The sequence below is a fragment of the Thunnus thynnus genome, chromosome 18, assembly GCF_963924715.1.
Source record: "Thunnus thynnus chromosome 18, fThuThy2.1, whole genome shotgun sequence".
NCBI classification, from domain to species: domain Eukaryota; kingdom Metazoa; phylum Chordata; class Actinopteri; order Scombriformes; family Scombridae; genus Thunnus; species Thunnus thynnus.
Window position 1 is genome coordinate 20,230,005 of NC_089534.1, and position 14,520 is coordinate 20,244,524.

Below are 14,520 nucleotides of genomic sequence, written 5' to 3' on the forward strand. Positions count from 1 at the left end.
TATGATTGTTCCGACGTGCACTCAATATTGCGCAGACTATTCAATTTATTGATAAATGCCTTCTTTCTATTAACTTCCTTTATATAAAATAAAATGAGAAACCAAAACAACCAAAATAGCCGCTATCCTGAGCACAGTCAAAAAACTTTTTGCCTCTCACCATCAGCACACCTGTAATGAGTGGCATGACCTTTAGATAAATCAGTGCTCAGCTGGCCTTGACCATGTTCCCCCTGCTGTTTGGGAGGAGTACCACATCAAATCAAATACCTGGCTCCCACACACATATTTCCTGAAACATGAACATCTGAATTTTTAACAGTAATGTCAGGATGTCTACAGCTGCATAGTAAGCTTCCTTTTTTGTCATTCTTACTTCGTAACATCAGATATGTGTCAAGGGAGCGTAAAATATCTAGAGCAATCAAATTCTTAGTAAAAAGTATTATAGAAAGATGTTTATTTACAGAACAGTCAAATGACATACAGAATGTTTATATTTTGTCATGAAGGGGATTATTTTTAAATAAAAAGTTATATTTCCTGCTCAACTGCTGTCAGCATACATCAGTGCATCATCAGCCAAATATTTAAAATACTTTGTACTTAATCGAAGATGTGCATAAAATTCTGAATGGACGATAAAAATGACAGAGACCAGAAGCAAGCAGCCAGCGGCACGTCCATTAGCTTGCGGATAGTCGATCTAAAAAAGGGTTTGGTGTATTTTGAGGTCTAGAAGAGAGGAGCAGACTGTCTGGGATCATCTGGCAACACACTGATGGAGTCCTCTGCCTTCCCGCACAGCATGCACAGCATAGTGTACTCCTGGACAATACAAAACAGATTTAATATATACTTTTAAGACTATGCCAACAACTACACATGATTCTTACTTACCTGATACTCGTCATCAACGGAGAAAGTATACTCGTGTCTGGCGATGACATGGTCACAGTTTTTACAAACATCTGGGAGGACAAATGGACAAAATGGATCAGTTTTAAACACACTGTGGAGAGTTTATTGAATGGTGGGTGGATTAACACCAACAGTTAATAAATATTGGTGGCATATGAAAGAGTCTGAACACTGGCAGGAAACTTAAGTCCAACTAAAAGGCCAAAAGCGTGTGATTACTGATTATTTCATTTTTAAAAACCCATTGGCATTAATATGCTTCTATAACAGGGAAGCATATTAGTAGAGCTGAACAAGACGATCAACAGAAAACTCATTGGTAAGAGCTTTATATTATTGATTAACTGTTTACTTCATTTTTCAAGCACATGTCAAAAATTCTCTGGTGGCAGATTCTCAAATGTGAAGATTTGCAGCTTTTCTTTGTCTTATGTCATAGTAAAGCTGCAACGATTATTCGATTAATCGATTAGTGGATTGAAAGAAAATGAACAGGTATCTATTTAATTTTTTATCAAGCAAAAACATTTCACGGTTCCAGCTTCTAAACTTTGAGGATTTGCTGCTATTCCTTCCTTTGATGTTCTTCCTTTCCAAAACAAGCAACAATTTGACAACATCACCTTGTACTTTAGAAAATTGCTACTTTTCTGATGTTTCACAGACCAAATTAATTAAGAAAATGGTGAGCACATTGGCACCTTGCATGGCACCTTGAATGTTGGTATCTAGTCTAAATCACTTTGAGTGCTCGGAAGACTAGAAAGGCGCTATATAAATGCAGTCCATTTACCATTTGATGGCTGAAGCTTCATATTAACTTCTGATGAACTTAAATACATTTTTGAACAGAAGGAGGACTGTGGATTTCGGCCCCCATCACTTACATTGTAAGTGCATTATGAAGCAATCTTCTAATGGCCAGGATGAACAGGAGAAATTATTATGGCAAGAAAAACCTATTACAATATTCATTTGGGCACCTGATTGTTGTTTTAAAAGACTTGAAAAATTGTAAACCTGTCCTTTAACTGGGAAACAGACCAAGAATACACAAGTAAGTTACACAAAAAGTATGTGGAGAATGTATCCACATTCTTTAAACTGTATATTATCTGGTTAATTTTGTCTGCTAAAAAGAAATGTGGTTGGTAAATGTGCCAAGGCTGTAGTCCATTGGTCTCCTTTCCTAGCTGTAACGTAGCACAGGAACAGTGATTTACGGTCATATGTGACAATCTCCTCTCCATCATCATCCTCCGTGGCTTTGTTACTGATCAGCACGAAGTCCCTCTGGTGGCAGCTGGCACAGGCCAGGTAGTTCATCAGATAGGAGCCATTCTCCAGACAAGTATTCCCCTGCGCAGCAAAACACAAGGAAACATCTTTTTATTTCTCCGTCGCAGACGAAATCTTGTACCATATCATCACGGTTTGAGAATGTGAGCCATGGGTAACTCTGGATAAATGAACGTTAACTAGCTAACTAACAGTTACAACATCATTACGCTGGTTGGTTGCCCTGTATATTTCCTAGCGTTTAAAAACAATGCCTGCAAATAGCCTTAACTTACTCGGTCAGGGTACTCTTTTTGCACACAGCCGTTGCACATCTTAGCGTACAAACAGTTTAAAAAGTCTGTTGGCAATGACACACTGTAAACCGCTAACAAACTGCTATTTTTCTTTTAGCAAAAACTCCTCTTCCGTACGGAACGACGCTTCCTCGCAGTTCATTAAATCTGTATAACATCCTCACTACCGGACATCACAGCAAACCCCACAAGCACTTTAGCTTCTGTTTTATAGATCTGTGATAACTGCCCGCCGTTAAACTTCCGGCGTCACCTCTCGCTAACGATTGGCCGATGTAGCTTACGTTGACAAACATGGCGGTTAAACAGCAGTTGAGTCTTGTTGCCATGTGAAATTCATGCGGTAATTATGTTCTTTTGACAACATTACCATCAAATCTAGTATTACGTTCAGTGTTCCGTTAATATTTTACTTAATTGCCGTTAACGTCGTACAACTGTTTGTTAACGTCGTAATACGGGTACTTTTAATCTGCAGCCCAGCTCAAACGTGTTCACCTTTTCTGACTTGAGCTCACCTGACAACCACGTTGTGCTGTTGTTAAAAATGTTTAGACTTAATGATCGTCGTTTTATATTGGTTATAACTTCATATCAATGTTTATATAACGTAAATAACACCACCAGTCATGTTATAGTTAGTTTGACTCTGCGATGTTATGCTGTGGAAACACTGTTGTAGGCGTTTCTTTATCTTATATTTTAATGTGAATCTTTGTTTTTCATATCCACTGTTACCTTTTATTTCACTTCTTCAGAAAATGGCAAAGGTTCAAACCCCACATGAGAAGGTGGGCAAAACCGTTGTGAAGAAGGAGACCAACCCAAAGTCCAAACCAAACCACCAGACCAGAAATACCTACTGTATTTTATGTCGCAGGTTATATTTGAAACATGTAAGTGGCTCTTATTTTACTTAGATATTTCAGTGACTAGAAGGGCTGGCTATTATATGATTTTAACATGCTGTCCTCACGAATGACCTATAATCATGACCATATGTCTCAACTGTAGGAAGCACAAGAGCATATGCATGGCATGCTGCATCACAGAGAGCTGGAAACAGTGCTGGGCAAGTGAGTAACATTTGTCAATTACACTGATGTTTAGTGCTCTTTACCTTTTTCTCTGCAAAACTGCACCCATGATGTTTCATCACAGCAAAAACACATGCATACACTTTTTAAGACTTGAGAAAGTCACCACACTTCCCCGCACAACAATTTATATCCCCACACATCTTGCAAGGTTGCCTTCCTCTGGGGTATTTCCTCAGGGCCAGGTATTAAACCTCAGTACATTTTGTTGAACACCCACGTGTGTGTCTAGCACTGAGATATTAGAAGCTGCTGGTACCAAAACTGTCATTGAATACTTGCTTAGATTAGTATTCTTCTGTGTTTGTTCTAGGATCAGTGGCAGTTTCTGATTTCAGATCATAATTTTACTCATTTAACTTCTGTTCAGACAACATTTAACATTTGAGAAGTTTGACACCTTTTGTTAAATGAATGAAAGTAGAAAAACATGTTTATATTCCTTTTAAAGGTATCAAAAAAGGTATTAGTACTGAAAATCTGGTGTCATAGTGGCATAATACCAAAAAATTTCTAATGTTACACAACCTCAGTATTTTTTGTTTTACTGATATAACATAATTACAGCATGCAAAACTCGAGCACTCACCACTTTTTGTTTTGACTTTAAAATCAATTTAAAGAGCCTAAAGCAGGGATTCTGTCATTCATTCCTGACAAATATGTGTGTCTTTCCATTAATAGAGATTCATTTCATGAATGCCAGGCGTGTAAGGCATCCTCCATGGGTTTAAATGAGTACGCCCAGCACATCTCCACCACTCAACACAAAGATAAGTTGAAGATCTTGATGTTCAAAAATGTGAAGCCCTCCTCACTGTATAAGACTCTGAGCAGGGAGACCGTCAGCAGAATCCTGGAGAGGAACAAGACGCTAAAGAAGGAGGAGTAAGATTTTCATCTGTTACCCACTCAATATAATGATATTAGATTTAGCATTTTATTCTTCTTTTGTTCTTTATTTATCATCTAATATATTGTTGTTTTGAAACACTGGGTTTGACAGTGAACTGGAATTTTGCGGTGTAACTCTCTTTATGACTGTGCTTTTCATCACAGGAAGAAAATTATGAAGAAGAAAAAAAAGAAACTGAAGCAGGTAGCCGGTCAGCGTGCAGCAGTGCAATTGGCAACTGCCACAAAAACCAAGGTGGCGTCCAAAGAACTGAATCCTGAAAAATCCAAAAAAGTGAACATGAGGACACTGAAACGGATGCAAGAAACTCACCAGATAGAAAGCAACCATGCTGTTGTTCAAAACAAGGAGAACAAAATGTCCAGTCTGAAAAGACCGCTTCACCAATCAGAATCAACTCTGCAGAGTCAAAACAGAAGACTTATTTGTCTGCCAGGAGAGCCCAAAAGTAGAACTTGGAATCACCCCTACCCTCAGGACCACCTGAGGAATGATGATAACTTTTCTGTCATAAATCAGTGCAGCAAAGTCAAAATTGAGAGATCCCAAACTGACATACATGTTAAAAGACCACACAACACCCAGGGAAGTGGCACCAGCACGCCAGAACAATTATCATGGCCTGCCATCAGTCGTGATTGTTACAACGGGCAGTATGATACAGAGTTCACCAGTGATCACCTCCCTCAGAACGGAGCCATCGTCATTAATCACGATCAAGATGAGAACGCAAGAGCTTCTCAACCAGGACCAGAGCAAGCTGCACATCCTGCTAACACTTCTGCCAATGCTGCACCCATACGAGATGTGGATGTCAATTCAATGCTGAGGCAAATCAGAAGGGCGCTGGGTGTGAGGGAGCCATGTAGAGCAGATCGTGAAGCCCGGAAGCAGAGCAGCGAGGCAGGTGGCCGGGTGGCCGATCACTCCACCGCGCAGCAAGCCGGAACTGGGAAAGAGCAGCTAGCAGGTGGCTCCTTCAGGAACCACAACAACGAAGCTGCACTTTACATCACCTCTGCTGCAGATGCATCTGTGCAGTCTCCACAGGTCAACACATCTGCTCCTGCTACGCAGACAACTTCCAAAACAACACAAGGAATGACTCAGCATTGGGAGAGGAGCTCAGTGGTTGTGTGTGATTCAGATGGACTATCAAACAGCAGTGAAATCTGGCAGTCTCAGGGAGCATCTCCCTTTTCAGTGTTCGACAGCCTGGCTTCACTCGGTGGATGTCAGACCACTTCCACTGAGCCCAACCGGAACATCACCTGCAAGGTTCGAATTGCCCACAAATCAGGCAAAGTTCAGGGGGAGAAAGAGGATGGACTTAAACCAACCCTGCAGAAGTTGCTCACTTTATCAGGGGCCAGTAGTAAGTTGAGCTGGAGGGAGATGTACGGGGAGATGAAACGGAGAAAACAGGACAAGATCAATGGCATGCCCAGGTGAGTGAGTCACTATGACAGTTGGCCTCTTTTCTCTTAAACCAAAACTTTTCTCTCCATCCATCATCCTGATTTTCCATTTTACTTTTTGTGTGCTAAAGAGAAGTGATATCTCTTAATCTGTTGTTTTTATTCTGTGTGGATACAGGTTTGGAATCGAGTTGGTGAACCCTTTCTCTGACCAAGAAGGCTCAGCGCAGGCGGAGGACAATGACATGCTGCTTTCAGAGGGCTTCCATTGGGAGTCGTTTCCAGACGGTCCTCCGAGTACACACCTTCCTCCACCCCAGAACACAACAGATAATGACTCTCACACAGAGACACAGTCCAGTTCTAGGATGCAGGTGGCATCTGTGGGGCAGCCTGCTTCAACACAGGATTGCAGCAGTCAGACAGTAGCAGCAGCGCCTGTGAAAGTGGAACCAAACTTGGAGGATGAAAACAGAGATTTGAGAAACGACAGTAGTGCCAACAAGAGGAAACACAAATCAGTAAGAGTGAGTAGTATAATTTTAGGGTGTGGTGTATTGCTACCGTTGCTGAAGTGTCCCAGTAAGTTATTGTGATTACTTTATCTTGTATTCTTACAGAATGATGGCATTTCTGATATGGAACCAGGTGGGAAAAAGAAGAAAACAAAGTCACACAAGGGTACTTCTGATATTTTATGTTCTGTATTATTAGAAAGAATCTTTATACTATTAACAATCCCCTGTCTCAACTTATCAAGAACCATTGTGAATTTTTCTCTTGGTCTTCTCCCCTGTAGACCAGGGCCAAATGGACCAGCTATTGGCGGTGTCTCTGAGGGAGGAGGAGTTGAGCCATTCGCTGCAGGATTTGGACAAGTCTTTGATTCAAGCCCGCAATGCCTTGCAAGCTGCCTACACAGAAGTCCAAAGACTCCTGTTACTGAGACAGCAGGTATAGAAACACCTCTAATGAAGAAAACATGAAATGATTATTTTCAGTGGGCTATCCATAGGTTTACATTGAATTGTTCTTCCTGCTGTTTTAGTTTACTGCTGAGGTCAACAGTCTGAGAGCCAAGCGGATTGAGATCCTGCAGGGGATGCAAGGTACCGTGTATGGAAACCCTGTGCTTTAAATGTTTTAGTAGGCAACAGAAGGTTTAACTTTTCCTTTCTCAATCTTTTCCAGAAGGGTACTCCGGAGCATCTAACATGGCAGAGAAAGCCACCACCTCGTCAGCAGGGGCGGCTGACACTGCGCAACCGAGAATCTCTTCCCTTTCTTGCTCTAGTGTCTTTGCCACTTCCTCTAGCCAGTTACCATCTGCCACAAACCCAACGTCTTCCATCAGCCAACCTCCTCCCACGTCTCTGGCCCTGCCAACCATTTCAGTAAAGCGAGAAATCTGCCAACCACCCAGCGCTCAACAGACGAGCCAGTTATCCCAAACGGTCTCCTTTAACGCTGATACACCTCAGGTACCCTTGTTTCCCTCTGATCTGCTGCTACTCTCGCCACCACACTTGGCAGCTTCCACAACTGCTACTACCTCTTCCAAACAACTCAGGCCAGGGTGCTCCTCATCGGTGAATACACCGCCTTCTGCCGAGTCTTCCTACAAGCAGCAGGAGCACGTGCCGAGGGAAGGGTTAAAGGGAAGTATAAAGAGAGAAAGTTTAGCAAGGGAAGAAGCATCGCCTATTGAAAGTGACTCTGAGGAGGAGATGGAAGGACATATCAGCAACAAACAAGTAAAAGGAAAAGAGTTAATAGCAGAGAACTCAACTTTTGTCCCCGAAAGACATAAAAATACACCTGCTGCAGCATCAGACAACGACGGAGGGAATGAGAGCGATAACTCTGTGGAAATGATGGAGCCCTCCGACTTGGTGGTCATTGATATTGATGAATCAGATAATGAGGGCTCACCTGAACCCGGCTCAAATGTTCCAGCTCAACAAGAGCCTCCTCAGAAGTCTGTCAGTGTAGAGTTCAGTTCTGCAAGGGCATGCACATCACAGCAAAATGTTGAGAGGTGAGCTCTCGTCATGGGATCATATTGGGAATACAATCCTGAACATTACAGTGATGCTTTATCTGCAGATTCAGATAAGTAAATGTGACCAAATTTGCTCTCTTGACTCCTTAGAAAGTTTCAGCCAGTGAAAGAGGTCAATATTCCACCAGGTGAGTATTGTACTTCCTGTTTGCATTAAATGTAAAATGAAATTAAATGTCAAACAAGACAATATGTTGAAATCACTTTAATCGCTGTTGTTGTTATTTCAGAGTCTGTTCAGCCGGTCGAGGATGAGGAACCATTCTTGGGAGCATTTGTAAACCACACAGGCCCCGTCCACGGCCTGCAGATCCACGAGGGCTACCTGTACACATGCTCAGGGGACAACACAGCACGAGCCTACAGTCTGGTGGTATGTAGTCCACTGTCCAAAATTCAAACCCATACTTGTCAAACTTTGTCCTTTCTGACAACTGTAGTCTGTCTCAGACTCTGAGGAAAAACTAAATCAAAATGTAAAAAAATGACACTATCAATCAAAGTGTTTAGCTGCTTTTTATACTGTACTTTTCAAAGCAGTAGTGTCTCAACTGATGCTGTTATTTAATAAAAGAAATTATTGTCAAGAAGGCTGCAACAGCATGCTATGGATTGAGATTGGTCATTGTATATACCCTTTTTGAAACAATTCAGTTATTTCATGTCTCTGTATCCAGAACGGGGATTGCCAAGCAGTGTTTGAGGGCCACACAAACAAAGTCAACTGTTTGCTTGTGTCCTCGCTCCCCAACATGCCGGTGCGCCTCTACACCGGGTCCAGTGACCAGACTATCTGCTGTTACAGTATAAAGGTATAAAATGTCTATACAAGCCTACATTATGAAAAATTGTGTCATATATGTTCCTCCTTATTTGTTTGTTACATTTTAGCCCTTATTAGACTGGGAATCATTTCAGTGCTTGATGTTACACATGTTTTTGCAGTGAAATTATTCATTTTAGTTTTGCTGAACACATGCTTTTTATAATTGATGCTTTACTTCACTTTTTGAATGTGTCCTATTATCCACTAAACAGCTTTACTGGCATAGGTAGGATTTCAGTGTGATACCCAGTATCACAGTATTATAAATTACTAGTTTAATTACCACTAGATTTTTAACTTTGATACTTTAAATAGCAAATCTACCTATGTGGTGTTCATTGATTTTAATTTCTTTTTATTTTGTGATTTCTTTGTTTCCTCTCCTCTAGTCTAAGAAGTGTTTGGAGCAGATCCCTCTACCAGACAGAGTGTTGTGTTTGCACATAGCCTGGAACATTCTGTATGCCGGGCTCGCCAATGGATCAGTGGCTAGCCATGATCTAAAGGTGAATGAAAACCTTTTGATCAAATACTCAGCAAAAAAATGTTGCATTGTTTAAACTCTGCAGCTGTGTATCATTATTATTGTGACTTAACCTGTTAATGTAGTATTCTGCTAGACAAACTATGAAAAACTGTCACCTATTAACACTCTTTGACTGAAGTAACAGGTTATTTTTAATATACAGGAAATAAATCATGATACAGATAGTAAAAGTGGTTTCATGGATGTTAAAGTAACCTGAGTAGGCCAGCCATCTGAACAGGGTTTATTTTAGTCTGAATGCAACCTGACCTGACATATCCTGTCAGATTATGTTTTTCACAGGTGTTGATCCATGACCAGGTGTCCCACTTAGATATTATTGAATTAATCGCCATCTATTTTGGTAATCAATAATTGTTTTAAGTCATTTTTTAAGAAAAATGCCCAAATTCTCTGATTCTAGCTTCTCAAATGTGAATATGTTCTGGTTTCTTAAGTCCTCAATGATAGTTAACTGAATATCTTTGGGTTGTGGAATGTTGATAGAAACAAAACAAGACATTTTAGGTTGCATCTTGGGGAACGGTGACCAACATTTTTCACCATTTTCTGACATTTTATTAACTCAACAACCAATTGATTAATGAAGACTATAATTGACAGATTGACGGATTAGTCAATAGTGAAAATAATTGTTAGTTGCAGCCCTAAAGTTAGAACAATACTAACTTTTCATCAACCTTGTCATTGTTGCTCTTGTTAGACTCTGAAACAGCTGGATGTCTTTGAGTGCCATGGCCCTCGAGGCGTCAGCTGCCTGGGTACAGCCCAGGAGGGCGCCCGCCGGGTGCTGCTGGTCGGCTCCTACGACAGCACCATCAGCGTACGAGACGCCAAGAGCGGCCTGCTGCTGCGGTCACTGCAGGGTCACACAAAGACTGTACTCTGTATGAAGGTGAGATTTAATAATTTCTTCACACTAAAAGTAGTTTTTTTTTTGTCAAAGACTAGATTGAATGATGGGAGATTTTACCTTTACCTGTTGTAACAGCAACACTTACAGGTGTACTATACAGGATTTTCCTAAAAAACAGTGTATAGACTCATACAAAAAAATTCCTCTCATCATCACTTATGACCCACTAGAAGTGTGTGAAAGTGTATTTATCAGCAGAAACGCTGCTCTCTGCCTGTATTTTCTTATCTCCTTATTATTTTGCTGTGTTCGGGACGCTTCTTGGCGTCAACCTTTGGGCAGTGGGTGTGTAGCCCCGAGCCAATAACAGTGTGCAGGTGTGAGGTCGGGACTCGTAGCGAAGCGACCAAGCTACATCGTTGTCTCTGTCTCTCTCCTCTGCTCCGCTCTGCTCTCTGTCTCTGTGTCATGGATGTATAAAGAGCTGCAGGTCTGTGTGTCTGCTTGACCGAGGGCGGGGCTGAGCTGCACACACGCAGAGCGGAGAGGCCACAGTGGACAGGATGAAGCTCTGCATTCACACAAAATCCAATGTGTGGAGGTGTGAGCGTGTTCATTTGCGCTTTAGAACATAACAGCTGTGAAACAATCAGAAAATAACGTTTTATTTATCTGATTCACGGCTTTGTTCTCACCGGCGCTGCTCACTCTCATCATTTACTCTCCAGCTCACTCGACCACCGCTTCTCTCTCTCAATCTCTGTCAAACATAGCCAAAGTGACAACTAAAGATGACATGGTTTGTTTGCTGTATCATGACTAACTTTCTCTATTTCTTTTTTTAACAATGTATGTTTTTATAGTTTTTTGCTGTATAAAAAAACTCAAGCAATCTCTATGTGAAAACATGGGGGGGATAAAATTCTATTTGTTGTAGGTAAAACGTCGATAAAGAAAATAAATACCAGTGATTCAGGTGTACTGAATTATACTTCCTTTGATCGTGCCAGGTGGTGAATGACCTGGTCTTCAGCGGCTCCAGTGATACATCTGTTCACGCTCACAACATCCATGTAAGTGTTAATGATTCCCTGGAATTATAACAGGTTTTGTTATTGACATTTCCAACATGGCAATAAAATGTTGAGATCATTTTTGATTGATTTTTGATGGTAATTTATGCCGGTGCCTGTTTTGGTTTGTTTTACCTTCATGCTTGTACTATCACTGATGTTTCTGTCTTTATTCATAGACGGGTGAGTTGGTTCGTATCTACAAGGGTCACGGTCATGCCGTCACATCGATTGTCATCTTGGGGAAGGTGATGGTGACAGCCTGTCTGGATAAACTGGTTCGAGTTTATGAGCTACAGGTATGAAGGAGGCTCACTTGAACGATAACTTGCGGTTACAAAATTGAACACCGATGATTTGACAACTGATTTATGAACTGATAATGTGTATATTTTATCGTTTTGAGGAACAATTTAACTGACTTTACTTGGGTTCTTAAAAATCAGAGAAAGCATTTAATTTCCTAAAGGTAAATAAAATGAACCAAATATGTGTGTGAATGTCTTTGACCCACTTCACCATCAATGTAGGATACGCAAAACAAGATTTTTTTCTTCAATAATCACAATTAGACTTCATATATTGTCCATTTGTAGAGTCAGAAGTGATCAGTGAGCTTTGATTCTTTAATTAGATTTTTAGATTGCATTCAATGCCGGTCACCATTTGAAAAGATCATAAATCTGACATTCTGAAATGTGCAGACTCTGCAGTCTTATATTTCAACTCTGTATTTGTTCATTTCTAGTCCCATGACCGGCTGCAGGTGTACGGCGGGCATAGTGATATGGTGATGTGCATGGCTGTCCATAAGAGTGTGGTAAGTGGACTAAAACCGGCGTTGCTATATTTGTTTGAATATAAACCTGCATGACAAAGGTACATTTTTGAAAAGAAGACTGAATTTCATAGAATCTTTATGTTTATTTTAATAATGTGGTTTAATTCTGTTTATGCATACAGATCTACACAGGTTGCTATGATGGAAGTGTTAAAGCGGTAAAGCTCAACTTGATGAAGAACTTCCGCTGCTGGGTAAGGACCAGGCTTTATAATCTTACAGGAACATTTTCTATATATTTGAAGATATTTATTTATGTGATTTTCTTTCACTTGTGTCCTAACATTTGTCTTTGTGACCTTTGCCTTCTGTGCAGTGGCAAAATTGCTCTCTGATTTTCGGCATGGCGGAGCATCTTAAGCAGCACCTGATTGGAGACCACAGCAACCCCAATCTGCAGACAGTCAAATGCCGCTGGAGAGGCTGCAGCACTTTTTTTTCCACACAGCAGTTAGTTAGACAGGTAATGAACTGACGCCATATTATTTTAACTAAAAGGATGAATATCATTACTTCAATAATTTAATAAAGTGTTCCCTAGTTGTAACTAATTACATATTCTCACAAATAGTTTTATTGTCAGTCAAGTTCATGTTTATTTTACATCTGTAGTGCGGTTCTTCAGTCTTGTGTTTTTGTTTCCTGCAGGAACTTCCCAAACACATGCAGAGCCACGTAGAGAAGGACAGTAAAGTGCAGCCTTGATGAGAGCGGAGGTGAAGTGGTGCAGCAGATGAAGGCTGGAGTTCACAACAACCGAAGTTCTTTTCAGGATTTTCAGTTTTATGGACGCGGCCTGTGTACATTTCCAACGGGAGTTTTTCCTGTTTTTCTAGCTTTTGAGTTCCTCTTTGGCCTCGGACATATTCTAACCTCTGTTTTGTCTGAACTGTGATAGTGAGACAAGACTTGTTATTGATCCCTGAAGCTGTTTTTATAAAGGGATTTAGACGTGCAATGTTTACTTCTGATCAGTGTCAAAATGCAAAAAAAAAACACACATGGTTAAGCACCATTCTGTCTCATTCAGTCTCTAATGAACATACAAGGTTTTAACAGTCCCGCTTCTTATTAATTTCAGCAATCGTCACCATCAATCATTCGCAGTCATCCGTTTGCTTTAAGTCATCAGCAACGAATTTGACGAGTAAAAGAATTGATTTATTCTGTTTTTTGATTTGTTGGTCAACATGTTATCACTGTGAATACATGACATGAGGCTTTGGTCATTATACAGAACACTTAGATTATAACCTAATAACTCAGAACATGTATGCAGCACTTGCATGAACACCTTAGAGTAGCTTTTGTGAAGCAACTTATACTGTGAATTGCCTTAAACATCCATCTGGCTTAGATTTGTATTGGTGATCGGCTCTAATGTAACGACTACAAGTTTTTAGTTTAGTATGAAACTGTTAAGTAACGGCAAAGATGCCACTCAAGTGACTGAAAATTCAAATTCATTCATAGTAGTACATCAAATCTGCATACTTAAGTTATTGTAAAGATGACGGAAAACCCCCCAAAGTGTCTGGAATTTCTCTCATTCCCACATCCTAATCCAATAAAGATCATTTTAGGAGGAATCAGGGCTTTTTCTTCATAAAATCAGCAAGTATTTGAGGATTCCTAGAAGGATTTTTAAGTAATTTATTGTAAGTTATTCACTTCTGTTTACGACTGTACTACTATTGTTCTCACTTCGGTGTCGAAGGGGAAAATAGCTCATTTGTGGAAATAAAGCAGGAAAACATGAAACTTAGCTGGCAAATCTTTATAAATAATTTAATTTGTACTTCATCCCACCTGCTTTCAAGTCAAACTTCTCTTTTTTGGATCAGATTAAATTCCAGATTTCAGTTTTTCATCATATACTAACCATGACTTATTTTTCCTGACTTGACACTTTAGAGATACTGTATCAGCCTTGCACACTCAAGAACTTTTAAATACATTTCTTCTTCTTCTATGGTGACTGAGAGGTTCGTTTAAAACGATTTGCATTATTACACTTGTATACCATCTTTTAATGAATAACTAAACCTGTTCAAATTTCCCAGATAATTTTTCTAGGCATTGTCACAATCCCTTTGATTAGGAAACTCATTTTTTTCATTATTGGAAATTGGATAAAGTAAAGGATGTCAAATGCAGACCAAACTGTCCAGAGAGTAACTTGTATGAAGCTGTATTAAAGTCATGCCTTAATGTTTGTATGTTATACTGTAAACGTACTGTATGTAAGTCATTTGTATTTAATACTTAATGTTTGTGTACAGCAGTAAAATTCTATAAATGACAGTGTTCACCTGCATTACATTTTAAAAACAAGATTTCTCAAACATTCGCTCTAAGTTCTCATATT

The 14,520-nt window shown here is 40.0% G+C and overlaps 2 protein-coding genes across 4 annotated transcripts; one reads left to right on the forward strand and one right to left on the reverse strand.

Moving 5' to 3' along the window:
- Positions 1-443: 443 nt before the first annotated feature.
- On the reverse strand, positions 444-2,687 carry churc1 (churchill domain containing 1). The gene is made up of 4 exons (XM_067572683.1): positions 2,496-2,687; positions 2,145-2,280; positions 901-971; positions 444-828 (listed from the first exon to the last, which is right to left on the reverse strand). Exons 1-4 carry the CDS (start codon positions 2,532-2,534, stop codon positions 736-738), a joined length of 339 nt encoding a protein of 112 aa, XP_067428784.1. The 5' UTR covers positions 2,535-2,687; the 3' UTR covers positions 444-735.
- An 82-nt stretch (positions 2,688-2,769) lies between these two features.
- Positions 2,770-14,454, forward strand: znf106b (zinc finger protein 106b). 3 transcript variants are annotated; one of them, XM_067572675.1, is made up of 21 exons: positions 2,770-2,859; positions 3,275-3,412; positions 3,531-3,592; positions 4,298-4,501; positions 4,673-5,977; positions 6,126-6,474; positions 6,568-6,628; positions 6,747-6,901; positions 6,996-7,056; positions 7,139-7,985; positions 8,100-8,137; positions 8,240-8,382; positions 8,687-8,821; positions 9,225-9,341; positions 10,086-10,277; positions 11,249-11,311; positions 11,491-11,610; positions 12,060-12,131; positions 12,275-12,346; positions 12,469-12,615; positions 12,801-14,454. In XM_067572675.1, the coding sequence occupies exons 2-21, from the start codon at positions 3,278-3,280 to the stop codon at positions 12,855-12,857; spliced, it is 4,335 nt and encodes a 1,444-aa protein (XP_067428776.1). In that variant the 5' UTR covers positions 2,770-2,859; positions 3,275-3,277; the 3' UTR covers positions 12,858-14,454. The 3 variants fall into 3 exon arrangements, with proteins under 3 accessions (XP_067428776.1, XP_067428778.1, XP_067428777.1); XM_067572677.1 differs by having other exon boundaries at positions 6,126-6,468; XM_067572676.1 differs by lacking the exon at positions 2,770-2,859 and adding an exon at positions 2,874-2,977.
- The last annotated feature ends 66 nt before the right edge of the window (positions 14,455-14,520 follow it).

What these genes read in the sequence shown, in the direction of transcription:
- churc1 (XM_067572683.1), bottom strand. Translation starts at nt 2,534, where the DNA reads ATGTGCAACGGCTGTGTGCAAAAAGAGTACCCTGACCGA. An exon ending in AAAAAGAGTACCCTGACCGA is followed by an intron (nt 2,281 to 2,495) that starts GTAAGTTAAGGC and finishes TTTGCTGCGCAG; the next exon opens with GGGAATACTTGTCTGGAGAA. An exon ending in GGAGATTGTCACATATGACC is followed by an intron (nt 972 to 2,144) that starts GTAAATCACTGT and finishes TTGTCCTCCCAG; the next exon opens with ATGTTTGTAAAAACTGTGAC.
- znf106b (XM_067572675.1), top strand. Translation starts at nt 3,278, where the DNA reads ATGGCAAAGGTTCAAACCCCACATGAGAAGGTGGGCAAAACCGTTGTG. An exon ending in TGGCTGTCCATAAGAGTGTG is followed by an intron (nt 12,132 to 12,274) that starts GTAAGTGGACTA and finishes TTATGCATACAG; the next exon opens with ATCTACACAGGTTGCTATGA. An exon ending in CACAGCAGTTAGTTAGACAG is followed by an intron (nt 12,616 to 12,800) that starts GTAATGAACTGA and finishes TGTTTCCTGCAG; the next exon opens with GAACTTCCCAAACACATGCA.